Below are 15124 nucleotides of genomic sequence, written 5' to 3' on the forward strand. Positions count from 1 at the left end.
CTTATCTCATCCTGTGGTTATTCTAATAAACTAAAAACATATCAAAAGGTGACCTAGACTTAGAATATACAGTTACCTAAGCGGAAATATAAACAATTGAAAATCAAAAACGGTCAAAATGACCGCACCGGTAATTCTAGTGTTAAACCTAAAAGTCTTAAGTTTAAAACATTTATATTTTTATTTTATTTTATTAAATCGTTCTTGGATGGCCATCAACTGTTCCCTGTTAATTAAATTATATTGACCCATAACATGTCAGTGTGCTCATATCTCACTTCATACCCAATGATTTAAATATTACTTGTGGCAATTTCACATGTAACCGAAAGGAAATGTCCGTATTGTGTTTATAATAGGTCGTCGAAATACACATTTAAAATTGTAGTGGCAACACAATTGTGATTTAGCGAAGGAGATCGTCAGGCCCTAACAGTTACGTATTTGCGGCGCCAGATCATTCTCGGGATGGTTAAGTAAATAGGCGCTAACCCAACCGGCTCCAACGTAACATCGTTTGAACGATATTGCTCTGTCTCTCTCTCTTTTTTTATGTCAGTGACCGACCAGCGATCATGTGTGGTTGACCGGCCAACAAAATTTCCTGTTTATATAGTAGATGATCTATTTGTTACCCTGTCAGATGCGCTTTCTGTTTTAACCATATATCTCAAAACTGACTGATCCAGCCTTTTTGGTGTTGCACTGAATGAATCACATTTGTTTGAATAATTATTCGCTCTTCAAAAACGACCCTTTAGTATGTTCTACCCACAGTTCAAGAACCTCTGCTTTAACCTATCATGAATTCATAATGTAACATTGAACTTTAAGTTTAGTTGTGTGTTTATGTACAGTAGATGTAAATCAAATGTAAGTAATATGTTATTTCAATGTAAAATAGTTTAAACCTTTAACCTAAATTTAAATTATCGCAGATGCCTTCTAACTGAAAACTTTGTTCGAATCGGACGTTGGTTTATAAAACCTTACTGCAAAGATGTTGAAGAAGATATTAGGTGAGTGTGTAGTCCAGTGGTTGCCAACCTGTTTGGCTTGGCACCCTAGTGAAATCATGAATAGCTCGCAGCACCCTTGCCCGTATTTTTTCTGAATGGTTAACTGTAACATTACAATAAGAGATTCAAACAGCACATTTACTGTGCAACAAGGTTAAAAACCCTTTTTTTAATATTTGGTACTTTAGTGGTGGCTTAAAAATTGTATGAAGAAGCTTACCAATAGAGCAAAAATTGAAATCCTAAGCAATTTGAAATACCTCTTTGCATCCATGGGCATTAAAAATGGCACCCTAGAGTGCAGCGGCACCCCGGTTGAGAACCACTTGTGTAGTCTTCAATTCAATTTTTTACAGCATACAAAAACTTTGAAGAATTGCATAAATATTTATTTGGTAAATTAAACAAATTATGTAGGTTTGGCAATATAGTAAGTAAGCATCTTCTTTCATGCAATACCTGGTGTTTGTCACATTAAACCAGCAAAATAGGAGAGATAATAGCAATTATTACTGATATGTTTTTAATAAGTTTCATAATATGGGGAATTTATGAATATGGTGACTTTTTTACAGCATATAATAATTGAACAAGAATGTAGCTAGGTACAAAGATAAATAAACAAAGAAATAACACATTCTCACTTGGTTTCAGTATTGTTTGCTGGCTAAAAACTATCCAGAATCGAAAAATGAAAAAAATGGCTTATAAAGGTATTTTTAATGGAAAATACCTCAGTATAAAATTTTATATTTTCATGTTGTCTGATTGATAAGTAATCGAAAAACACCGAATTTATTTTAGTCGATAATTGTGTAATATCTAAGAAGCGCGTAAGGCACATGACAATTGCCAAAGGCGTCGCGGTAGAAAAAACCTTAAGAACCACTGGCCTAAACCAGCGAACCAAAGTTAAATATATTACATTTAAAAATTAACCCTGATAATATTCTTTTTTATTGCTGCCTATGGACACCCATGCAAAGCTAAGCCATTTAACCCTCGTGATAAAATATAAAAGTGCTGCGCCAACTTTTTGTCCAATTTCTTTCAGAACAAATAAGTACGCTTTTTAACTTATAATGTTGAAGCCTAAGAGTGTAAGAGTACAAGCAGTAAAGGAATCAAGTAAAACATATAAATTTTTGACAATACTGTAATTTTCTTGTATGTATCACCCCCTATATACAATAATCTATTCGGCACATGTAATACTATCCTCGGAAACAAAGCACAAACTCTTGAAAAACCTTAGCTTTGGTCTTCCTTTAATTCCATACAGGGAGTCATGACATTTAATAGTTTTTTTATTCGCACATGGCTTAAAAGAATGATATTTACCAATATGATTTTGGCTGAAAAAGAGATAATTTAATGGAAAGATCATTTTTGATAGCGTCAAATTGTCAAATATAATTGTAAAATACAATTGTAATCTCGAATTGTCATATACAATCAGAAACTTCAGATACAATCGTCATTCCTATATAAGGCGAAACAATTTAGTTTTAAAGAGCCATTGCTTGTGCTCTTGCTGGGTGACACCAAGCTATGAAACTGCTATGCAAATATAAACAGTTCAACAAAAAAAATGTTCAAATCATAACTAGATGTTTAAAGTATATCAGCGGATCCCAAGATTTAAAAAAAATGTTCAAATCATAACTAGATGTTTAAGTATATTAGCGGATCCCAAGATTTTAATCGAAGTATATTTATGAAATTGGGCCATTTTTATGCGATAATTTCTACCGCTAAAAACTCTTTTGAAGCGCAAGTTTAGAAAAGTTCTTATCACTGTGTTGAAACTACTAGCTTTAAATGTGATCTCATACTATGAGATCAGTGACATATCCAGGAAAGTCCGTTTTTATTTTTTCCCATTTTGTAAGTGCTATTATGTTTTTCAGTGTTCAACTCAATGTGTCAAGCTAATGCAAAACCAAAATCAAACGCAAAACACTGTCTTTGATCTCTTGTTTGCACATTGATCGACCATAGAATCAGGATATTTTTTCTCTGTCACCTTTTTCGATTTATGTATTCGACACTTCTCCCCTAGTTAAGAAACAGTTTTTTTGTGCGTATATTCCAAATAAAACTAATTTGGGCGCTTTTTTGTTCCTTACATAGCTCACATAATACTAATTTGGGCACTTTTTTGGCCAGACGTAGCTCAAATAAAAGAAATTTGGGCACATTTTGTTCCGTACTTAGCTCGAATTAACAAACTTGACACTTTTGTTTCGTACGTAGCTTGGATAAAACTAATTCGGCCACTTATTTTGTCGTACGTAGCTCAAATAAAACTAATTTGGGCACTTTTTGTTTTGTACAGAGATTGGATAAAACTAATTTGGGCACTTTTTCGAAATTTTCTTGAAGCAAAAATGGGGTACCTAAGGTATTATATGTAATAATCTTTGCAAAATAGTGAGAATCTGGGCTTCAGGAGACTGGAGGTCGAATTTTCGTAAAAAAAAAACTTTTAATTTTTTTTTGCTTGCGCACTTTCGTGAAATGGATTGCACACTAATCAAATAGTTGGCTGTGTTTTCTGGGTTTGTAATTTATTTATGACATCATTACCATCACTATTTCATTGCGTCATACGCCACACTATTTTGTGACGTTAAGAATCATTAACGTCAGACGGAAGATTGGAGAATCCCCCTAATTCAAAATTCGAGCCCCCTTTTTGGATTTCTTCATAAGTCTTTGATTGAAATGTACAAAAATATTTGGGTTTTTTATCTTCATACTGTCTACTTTTTTTTGCAGTAGTTGCAAAAAAAGGTCTCCATGACTGTTTCCTGGAGGCAGGAATTTTTTTGTAAGCCTAACACATTCTAATAGATGCTTGCACAGAATGTTTACTTGCTCTTTGTTTAGATAAATTGCAGAAAGCAGAAGCATTTTCAGAATACTTGCAATCTCTAAAAATATCTGGTCATAATATAATCTATCAAGGAATTTTGGATAAAAGCACAGAACAAACAAATAAATTTGAATGTTACACTATAATTAATATGTGCTAATAGTTTTAAAATAATAGATATTTAACTTAACCTGTCCCAATTAAACATTTAAGTGAGTTTAGTAGAAGGATGGCATGTATTTTTTCAGTTTTTCCTATATGACAAATATTATTATGTTTGTCACTTTTTGTTATTGTTTTTTACAGTGATCGGTTTTCTTTCTCCTTTTCCTTTTTTCTTCATGGTGAAAGTACGCTCTGCACAACAGTGGAAGTAGCAAAACATCAGAGCCTTGAACGTCTTAGTTACCATCATGTACAGGAAATTATATTGAATATACAGAACAACAAATCTGGTAATTTTAAGAATTTTAATTTTATAAAATATACCTTAGATTTAAAATACCTTAAAATTTGCTATAAATTTAACATTTCACCTAGAGCTATATTTTACCTGTCATCCCCATGAGATGACTGTGTATTATAAAACTATGTACTTGGTTTTAACAATGTTTGTGAACTTAAGGCACTTTTAGGGAATCCAAATTAATTGAAAAGCTAAAAATCGATCATTCTGGTTAATGCAACAGGTTGAGTTAAATCAGTGGTTCCCAACTTTCCCTTTGTTGAAAAAACTAACTAAAATTACAGATTAAGCCACTAATTGTCCATTCGCATGTCATGAACACTTTTTGTTCTCTGAAACAAACACCATAAACACAATTATTAAATGGTACTTTTGCTATTTGTATTTCTAAACGTTTTATATTGTTTGTTTGTTTTCTTGGTAATAGCAAAAACCCAGGTATGAAACCACTAAGAAATCAAGGGTGTTTAAATAGTGAAACTGCAACAATATTATGCACAAATAAATTGATACAGCTTGCCAAAAAATTACCCAACTTTCCTATATAAGAAGCAAATTAGATTACACTAAAACATCTAAGAGTATTCTTTTCAGGTTAATTGATCAAAACTTGCTCTAACATTAAGAAATTAGTTACCTCAGGATGTTACCTTTCTATAAATTACCATTAGTAGAAAAGTATTTTTAGAAAATATAGAAAGTCTCCCAGAACCTAAACAAGTGCAGATCACAGTAGACTTGGACAAGTATTTTAGATGTGTCCAATAACATGGAGGAAAGTTTTTAAGAATTTTGGTGACGGCGTGGATGAAATATAGGCTTACGAATTTTCTTCATGTAAATGAGAAAGCAGATAATTCCAAGTTTTCGTGGGACTGGCCCATAAATCCTAAAACTTGTGTTGTTAGGGTAATTTACTGCTTCTGGGGTCTAAAAATACCACTACTGACCAGCGCTAACGGTGGAAAGGCACAGTTTTAATTAACCAGGAAAAACTTAGAATGCCGAAACGTTAACACCAAAGCATCCAACGTGGTTCCTAATAATCCTTCACCTTCTAATTTTTAGGCATTATTTTATCCATTTTGGACCTATTCCCATCAACGCTAGGTCTTTTTCCGACAGGCTTAGGTATTTTTTAAACAAGTTGAGATCTTATTCTATTGTGGTTAGAAAACAATTGCGGTTTATTTATACTCCTGTTATGGAGTTAGTTAAAGAGCTGTTTTAAAATTCAACATCTGGCAATTTAACAGAACATACGCTTTAGTTCTAAATATTAGGGAAAATTTAAAATATATTAGGGAAAAATTCTAAATATTAGGGAAAAGTTACACATTCATTAATATTGAGTACGGTTAAAATGCCTTAATGTTGCATTTTCGTGTAATTCTTCTGTACAAAGTACATTTAAAAACAGCAAGTAAACACCTCCGGGAATTTCTCAGCATACCTATCATGTACCTGGCATGTGGAACACCGTTTGCGGAGCACTGGTCTAAAGTGTCATGCTTGTTTCTTGTCGTGCTCTTCAAGTCAGCATAGCTCAGTTGGCTGCCTGGCAAATGGGCGTCAATTAATAATTTGGCCCAAAGTAAATTTCATACAGTTGGACACTGGAGTTTCTGCATTCATGCTGTAAAATTTTTAGGAAAAAATTTGTTATCAGCAGTTTTATATTAGCAGAGATAGTCCAGTTCTTCATGGTGTGGATCAAAGAGGCATCTCAATGTATCTATATATATTTGGCCATCGATCATTCAGCAGTGAGGTTCCAACTCACAACACCTGATCATACAGGGCCGTCTGGTCTTACCAACTGAGCTACACAGGCTGGTAGAGCGATATTTCTGGTATTACTGGCTAACAGGATGCAGAAAACAATTGTGTTATTGTTGTTTTTCGTCTTGTTCCACACCTAGCCTGTGTAGCTCATTTTGGAAAGTGAGGGTTCGCTATTGCCGCTGGTCTTTTGTTCAAACCACAGCGCAGCCCAGTTGTTTTTTTGGCCTGCCTTGTTTGCATCATTGATCTACTGATTCGGTTAGTCTGTCAAAAGCTTCCAGTGTGAAAAATTGTTATTTTTTTATTTGATGATACAAAAGAATAAAAAGGTTGTACTCAATTTCTCAGGATGCTTCTTAGTTTGACACTTGGAAAGCCTCCAACACAAACCATACATAATAATTTTTGTTCATTATGATTTAAAGAAATGACTCCGCAGTGACATTTGAATGCCACAAACATATCAAACAACAATGTTACTCATACAAATCTGCCAAAAATTTAAAAATATTTTTTTTAATACAGTCATTTTAGCCCCGTATGGACTCAATGCACAACTTTCTGGAAGGGTATACAGATCTCCACATGAACCTATAGTAAAGAAACTGATGGAAGAGTGGAAACCTTTCTATCCATTGGGAAATTCAGAAGACTGCATGCCAGTAAGTGTAATAGATGTTTAATAATACAGAATATACTGATAAAGCCATTCTTCTAATGTTTCAACTGTTTCGGCATAGTTCTGTCAACTGTACTTTGTACCAACATTTTCATTTACTAACCTTATTAGGTAAATTAATTAAGGTTGTTGATATGGAAGACCCACTATAAATAACAATAAATGAAAGAAAACAAATAACTCATTGTGATAAAGGCACTACATAATAAGAAATAATTGCATTTCCAATTTTTAGGCAGCTGACTTTAGAAAGTCCAGTTACAATCTCTTCCATAGTCAAACTAGTGAGCTAAAGACATGCGGTCTTAAATAAATATGATATAATACATCCAAAGTGACAGCAATTCTTTGCAATGCACTTTGCTAACAAACAAATTCATAATGTAATAAAAAAATAATCTTTCAAGTGGTTAACGATTTTTATGACTGAAATTTAACGACATAAAAAAACAAAAAATACATGATGTATATACCAGGTTGTTGCCCAAACCTAATTTTTTGCCTGTATAATTGATGAAATGCAACACTTTTTTTGAAATCTAAGGATCCAATGTTATATTTTAAACCAGGGGTCGGCAACCTACGGCCCGCGGGCCGAATCCGGCCCGCCGATGTAATTCATCCGGCCCGCCGCCTCTCGAAAAATTAGATACGAGTCCATTTCAAATAATTTTTGACTATTTTTTAACTACGTAATTGCGAAAAATTTGGCGCTTCGCGCGAATGATCATTCTACGACCGATTTGTTTACGTTTTGATGCTGCGTTTTCAACTAGATCAGCGCTTCTCTACCGTTGCTCCGTGGAAGGCTGCCAAGTACATCGCGGAAAAACGGAAAACGAACTCAAAAATATGAGACACATATTTTCTTAACATTTTTTATTTTCGGCAATGTAATAACTTGCAAGAAAATTAAAAAAAAAAAAATACCAGTATACCCAATAAAATCGCGGTCGCTTCGCTCGCCAGGTGCACCTTGACTTAAACAGGTTTACCTTTTTTTTTGCGCTTCGCGCAAACACTTTACTGCCTATGTAAATGTAACTAAACACGTTTTTAAGTGTAAAAGATATCCAAGGCCCGTCTGATTCACAGTTGCCCTAACATTTCAATAACACAATTCTCAGTTAACATTTTGTGCGGCCCGCTGAGACCTTTCTGAGTTTGGTTTTGGCCCGCGACTAGAAAAAGGTTGCCGACCCCTGTTTTAAACATTCCTAGTGGTCCTGATTGCATTCCAATGCCTTCCCACCAGAGATCTTTGGCGTGGAATAGCCTAAGACTACACCAGTGACTTCATTTTGGCATGTAATAACATGGCTGTACGCATTACCTACGTTAATGCTATTCTTTTTTTGACCATTCCTCAAAGTACCTCGCTTATTTAAATTTATTGTTGCGCTAATACGTGAAGAGGCAAGACATGTAATAAAGGTTCACCAATCTGGAACACCGTGAAGCCTTGCTATAAGCTTCATTTATGTAATGTTAGTGAACTGTTTCACCGCATTGGACCATAGTCAAAAAAGCTCGGGTTTTCTTGAATGTCAAGCTTTTAGGTGTTGAGAGCCAGGTTGTCACTGTCCCTAGGAATGGGATTTTCGTAAGAAAAATTAAATTAAATTGAATCGAGTTGAGTTGAATATTTCTCCGCTATTGTTTGGTTTATAGGTAGGAGCTGAGAGAGAGTCTTTCAGGTTTAAGTCTTGGTTGTCTTCATTAACATATTTAAAGAGTGGCTATATAATATCGCGTAGCGAGAAAGTCACTACGCTGACATTGCTGCCAGATCTCTATCTTCTAAAAGCTGTTTTTACTTTTAAAAAGCGGTTTCCTAAGTAGGCAGTGGGCATGTAACTACCCACAATAAACAACATTACATTAAAAAAGGAATATTTCTCTCAGTCACATTTTCTCAACCTTTTCTCTTAAAGTCTACTAATGACATCACAACAGTTAAATCTGAAAAACACATTTTTCTCATAACAGAATTATCCTAATTATTGCTATCATCTTGGTTTACAAGCGAGCCTCATACCATGAATTAATATTTACAGCACATTGTGCTTGGTTAAGTTATCTGGAAGGATTTAACAATTTATGGAAGACCCTTTCATTTTGTGATGAAACATAAGCCTATATTTTTACAAAAACTATAGAGTGAAGTTTATTAAGATTAAAGCACTTGCTTTGTTTTAATCAAGTTTTTCATTTTTTTTGTAAAATTTAATTATTAATAAAAGCCTTTGTACTGCCTAGACCAGGGTGGTCCAAGGTTGACAGCATCGCGGCCACAATATTTGTTGCATACTCTTGGCGGGCCACATAAAGCAGGCTACATTTTCGTTTGGTCGGGTATGAAAAGCGGGTATGAAAAGTTTAACGATGACGCCGCAAAACATCGTCAAAAAGTAACGTTGAAGGACATATAAGGACCACAAACTTGCTACTAACGTTGAAGTTGTGCGCACACTTGTTTCAAGTAGTTTACTAATAGAGCAAAAATTTAAATCCTAAAGAATTTGAAATATCTTTTGGCACCCTTGAGCGTCAAAAATGGCAACCTATAGAGTGCCAGGGCACCCCGGTTGAGAACCACTGCTGTAAAACAATACTTTCTGGAAGCGCGGCATATTTTATCGTTCATTTACTTTGAAGGGGCAAAAATAGTAATTTATATTGGGCTTTATTTTTATGTTATACTCATATTAAAGAAGGAAAACAAAAAGCAAATATAACTTATAAGTTCGCAAAACAGCCATTTTAAAAAGTCCCATAAAGGACGTAGTGCGAATTTCAAACCGGTCTAATACGTCAATAAAATTAGGCGTTCTTTGTCACCCCCTGTATTCGAACTTGATAAGCGATAGTAGGCTAATCTGGTTTATTTAATAGTGTAACCGGAAAAAATGTAATCATAACCAAACAATTGCAGTATGCTTGCTGATCGTTGGTCACTTATATTTCTTTGATTAAACCCTTAACTATACGCATTACAATAATTCAACAGTGCTTCGCTGGCCATGAACAATGATGGCCACATGTGGCCCGCGAGCCTTGGTTTGGACCACCCTGGCCTAGACTCTTTACAAGATTAATTTGGTATTATAAAAACAAAATACAGAAATTTGTGTGATGTTGAAGTTTTTTTAAACATTGTATCCACATGCCAAAGTCTCCAAGGCTTACTGTTTTGATTTTTAGGAAGATGAGTGTAGTGATGATGGTATGGTAGATGACCATATTCCAGTACCACCTGTGGTTGAAGTGATTATAGGTAAAAAGGAATTACAAAGTTTGGCTTATACTTTATTTAAAATCTTTAACGATTAAAATTGTTTAGATGGTGTGCAAATGAATTATCCATCGTATTACATCCTTGTGCCATCTATCCCTGAGAAACCTCCCTATGAGGCTGAAATCAAGTATTCCAATTTGCCTGTTTCGGAAAGAGGTAAGGTGTTTACAATGTTTTTCCAATTGTATAGTATTCACAATAATGCCTGAAATTAGACAATAGCCACCATGTGCATTCATGAAGTTCCAAAACATTTCAGTAAGTATCCAATTCAGTTTAGTGTGAAGATCATTCAAGTCTATAGAAAAAATTGCTACATGCACCAAATAGCGTTAGTACCGAAACGGAAAATACTGAAATTTAGTTTGCCATAGGGATTTGTTTGCAAAAAAGCCTGCATTGAGATTCAAACTTTTGACTGTAATCACGCTGTGTCTGTTGCTATACCGACTGAGCTGTGCAGCATGAAGAGGAGAACAATAGAATCATCCACGGTAAAACTGCCTGTAGCATCATGTGATCAGAATAGTGCACCTAATTTTAATGGGGTCCTTCCAAATATATACTTGTGTATATTAGTTCAGTTTCCAAAGGGTTTTAAATCACTTGTGGGCCTATTTTCATTACCTTTAAAGCAAATTGTGTTTAGTGTAAAAACAAATCTTGAGAGCACAGTAACCATTTTAACCAAGCAGAAAAATGTATATTAGGGGCATGTGATGCCTGTCCAGAATGAGTATACCAGTTGGACCAGAGGATTTTAACATTGCATATTTGTTTTGTAGTGGAAATGGTGCAAAGACAATTTTTAAATTAGGCTAAAAGGGAAATGACAAATTATACTGAAATTTGCACCCTTGGTAACTGCGTGAGCAGGTGTTACAATGGGAGGTAACTTTATTTTTTTAAGATGTAATAATTTTCCCTGCCCTATTTATGTGCAACATGGAAAATAGATCAGCAAGGACAAAATATAATTTTGGCTCCATCTAAGCGAACTTGAATATTGTTGATATGTCAGCTAATTTTAGGTTAATATTAACTTTCACAATGACTCAGCACAAGCTAAGTATGCCAGTATGAAGCTTTGTGGGGCAGCAATAGGTATTCTGTGATGCAACAAGACTTACTCGTACATGGGTCAGTGTTTTCCTAGTTGTGGATCGTGACCAAAAGTTGGGTGACACTAGGATAGATCCAAAAAGAACCACAAAGGTTAAAAAAGATCTAACACAACACAGAATACTGCCCTTACACTAAAAACAGCATCATCAGTTCTACCTGAAAAATACAAACGAAAGAAATTGGAAAGTGTTTGGTGCTTTCATCTTTTCAATGGAATAAGCATTAACATGCAAAAGAATAATTCACTAGATCAGTGGTTCTTAACCTTCGGTAACCTGTCGAACTCCTATGTTATTCTGCATGCTTTCGTCAAACCCCAAATTTTCGCTCTTTAATGGTTTCTTCCTCCTGGCAGCTGAAACTGGGCATAATAAAATTATAAACAAGCATTTGCATAGGTTAAATTAAATTGGCCAAACTTTTAATTTATAATGTTACATGACACCTTGGCATATAAAAGAAATTCGAATTTAGCTTGAAATAACAGCATTTATGTTTCAGAGGACTTTTTTGCCAAACCCCTAAAACAGATGCGTTGAACCTCAAGGGTTTGATCGAACCCTAGTTAAAAACCACTGCACTAGATAATAATAAAATTGAAATAACATCAATGTCAGAATAAAATAACTTTCAAAACTATACTAACCACTAAGTCCGAATAGCACCTAAATTGAAATAAGATTTTGACTGCCTTGTTCTGGCAGGTTATAGTTTTATTTACGTTTTTGGTCGTTTTCTGAATTCTTTAAGATTTCAATGAGTTCACTAATTTTTGAATTATATATTATCTTACATTTAGTTCTATTATGCTGTTGAAAGTAATAACATGGAATTATACTGGTCAACAAAAAAGTATTTTTTCTTTATTGCATAAATTTGAGAAGTGTTTTTAGATAAGTTTGGCGAGCTGATTCCAAATTTTCTCACTAAGTTTTGGCGCTAACCGTATATGCCATTTTTGCAAAATGTTACCTAAGTTTACCTTTGAGAGTTCCAGTACGGCAATTTGTTTGGTAATGCAATAGTCGATAAGCTATATTTCCACTACAACACAAGCCTTTAAGTGACAGGACGTTATAAAATGATTATAATAGGTCTACATATGATAGAGCCCGATAAACTGAAAACATTGTGTGCGGTGAAAACGCAGTGGGGGGGCTGGCGGATTCATCACTCAAGCACCTCTAAGACGCAACATCGCCACCTGTATCCAGTGTGTGTATCTAGCATACTTCTAAGTCCCTCATGTGGATTAGGACGAAAACTGGGCGTCTGTTAAAACGCTTCGTTTGCACTCAAAAGGAAAAAATGAACCTTGAAATCGGTTAGATGACTGCTACTTTTGCCTGGCTAATGTGGAACAAGGAGAACAAACATTCCCTCGTACCCGACCAAACATTGCGATGATATACCAATCCCACTATTTGTTAAGCAGCCTGAGATTGATGAGGAAGGTTTTTTCCTAATTACAGGATTATACTGATGCTGATGAAGAACATGTACATCAGAAACTGAATCTTTGTCAACCTTGTAAAGTCAACCTGAAGTAAATGATCTTGTCTGTTACTTAAATTTGCCTAAACAGACTGCTGAATTGTTGGTTTCCAAACTGCAAGAGAAAAATCTCTGCAATGTGGTACAAGTGTCTCATTCCTGTAAGTCACTCTGTAATCATGTATGGTTGATTTGTGTAGACCTAAAAATGGTTAATTTGATTTTGAGCCAGCATGAAGAATTTTCAAATACTCCTACTTCTTGTTCTGGGATAGTAAAGCCTAGAAGGACACCGTTTTAAAAAAGAATGGCCCTCAAAGATTAATTTGATGATACACAGGGACAAGAACGTAATTAACGAACCACTGGTTAATCAAAATAACATCACTCTCTCACCAGTCCCACCATTGCACATCAAACTCGGATTAGTGAAGCATGTAGATAATCTGTTGATCAAGGTTCAGACAGCTTTGCTTGCATTTTTCCCTGGAATTAGCGACAAGCAGAAGAGAGATAGAATATTCAATGGAACACAGATTCATAAATTGCTTAAAGACCGCAATTTTGTTATGACGATGACCAATCTTGAAGTTTGACCTTGGGACGCATTTGATGATGTGGTCAAACACATTGTTGGGAACAAGAAGTTTCGCTACCAAGAGATTATAAAGGGGTGAGCGATTCTATCAGGAGATCAAGCTGATGGAGGAGTGATATCAAGGGAACTGGAAGTGTTATATGATGGCCAATTACTGGGGAGCTTATGTAGAGATGTTCCGAAAGATCAATATAAAAGAAGATACTGCCCGTTTTACAGTCGTTATGGCTATCAAACATATTTAAACAGGAATTTAATGCTGATTAGGAAATTCAATAAGAAATAGGCGCCTATATTATATAATTTTTCAACTTTAGAATATTGTTGTCTGGGTGTATTTTTCTATTTAGAGTCTAAAATAGCAGTTTTTGCAAAAAATAGTTAAAATTCCAATATGATAGTGACGAAAATTACACTACAGACAGTTGGAATACCCTGTGCAGGAAAAATTGTGTTGACCAGTGTTATAGACAATTTTTTCTGGAGTGTTGTTTTGATAAGTTTTACTGTGTATTCCCCAAACAATCTTAACAATCTTATTGAAGTAACCAGCAATTTTAAATACATAACAACCCTTATATGCAGTTTAAATACATGATTCAAACAAGAAAAGCTGCAGCAAAAATCAAAATATAGGTATGGCAATAAAAAGCTTATTAAAGTGTTGTTCCACTTAAATGAAATGATGCTGAATTATGGACAACTACTTCAATTAAATTAACAACAAATTTAATTAAATTAACAATTACTGAATTTTAAAATGCACAAACTTTGGTGTTTGTTTACACCTGATTTAAACCTAATTGGTAGTAATATCACAGATAAAATGCAACAAACTGACATAATATTAAATTCTACTTTTCCAGTTACGCTTCAAAGAACACAAAAACGACCATACATAAAAGGCCATCCTAATTTAAAAAGAATTTGTGTAAAACAACTTGACATTTTCACAGAAATACTTGTTCTACACATTTTAATGATGACTTAAAAAATCTGAAACCATAGGTTAGGTAGCCTGGCAAATTGAAATAGAATTGCCCTGGGGTTTTTGAAAATCGAAATTGCAGCTTGCCTTGGGTCAGATGAGGTGGGCATTTTTTTGATGGATATATAGACCAAATGATACAAATCAGTGGAGAAACACTTGTTTCCATTTTTTCAGTTTGGCGCTTTATAACCTTTAAAACTGGTACTTCTAAAGAAAATAATACAATTTTTATAGCTTCGGAATCCAGCAACATGCAATGTGAACGCACACCTAATGGTGGTGTGATGTCGGTTTCAAGCAACACATTTGATCAATCGCCGCCTACTTCTGTGTCATGCCATGAAACAATGCCTAGCATACATTCTGAGTGTTGTATGACAAAAGGTATGATGTAGCTCTAATTAACTGTTTATTATAAAGCAGAACTGCAAAAAATTGCAACTCTGTTTACATAATGTGGTGATTTAAATAACCTTATAATCGTTTTTGCATTATTACAACTATCACAGTTTATATTGCTTTTTCAAATTGCTTTTTGGACTTTAGGGGCTCACATTGTTAGGGGATGTGAATCCCAATGTAAATCTTAACAAACCCACAACTGGGTTGCAAAAAGGCAATAACCTGACCCTGTTCAATTAAATTTGTTATATTATTCTACCCTGTATTTAACTCTTTTGTATTAATTATTTGCATAATTAGGCTGCTTTGAATTGGTGTTTACTACCACTTAGGTTGGTATTAGCTAGGAGAACTTATCTGTAGACTTTTCATGGTTTTACTTGGTTTCC

General features: G+C 34.5%; 1 protein-coding gene across 3 annotated transcripts in view; it reads left to right on the forward strand.

Annotated features, from left to right (window-relative positions):
- LOC146168113 (mediator of RNA polymerase II transcription subunit 13-like) overlaps window positions 1–15124 on the forward strand; it is a 65605-nt gene that overhangs the window by 23997 nt on the left and 26484 nt on the right. For all 3 annotated transcript variants that reach the window (XM_083388725.1, XM_083388727.1, XM_083388726.1), the window contains 6 exons: window positions 939–1019; window positions 4204–4352; window positions 6674–6810; window positions 10032–10104; window positions 10171–10281; window positions 14568–14717. In XM_083388725.1, coding sequence (XP_083244851.1) covers window positions 939–1019; window positions 4204–4352; window positions 6674–6810; window positions 10032–10104; window positions 10171–10281; window positions 14568–14717 — 701 coding nt within the window. The remainder of the gene's footprint in view (window positions 1–938; window positions 1020–4203; window positions 4353–6673; window positions 6811–10031; window positions 10105–10170; window positions 10282–14567; window positions 14718–15124) is intronic.

This window comes from Ascidiella aspersa, chromosome 1 (assembly GCF_963924565.1).
Source record: "Ascidiella aspersa chromosome 1, kaAscAspe10.2, whole genome shotgun sequence".
Classification (NCBI taxonomy): Eukaryota; Metazoa; Chordata; class Ascidiacea; order Phlebobranchia; family Ascidiidae; genus Ascidiella; species Ascidiella aspersa.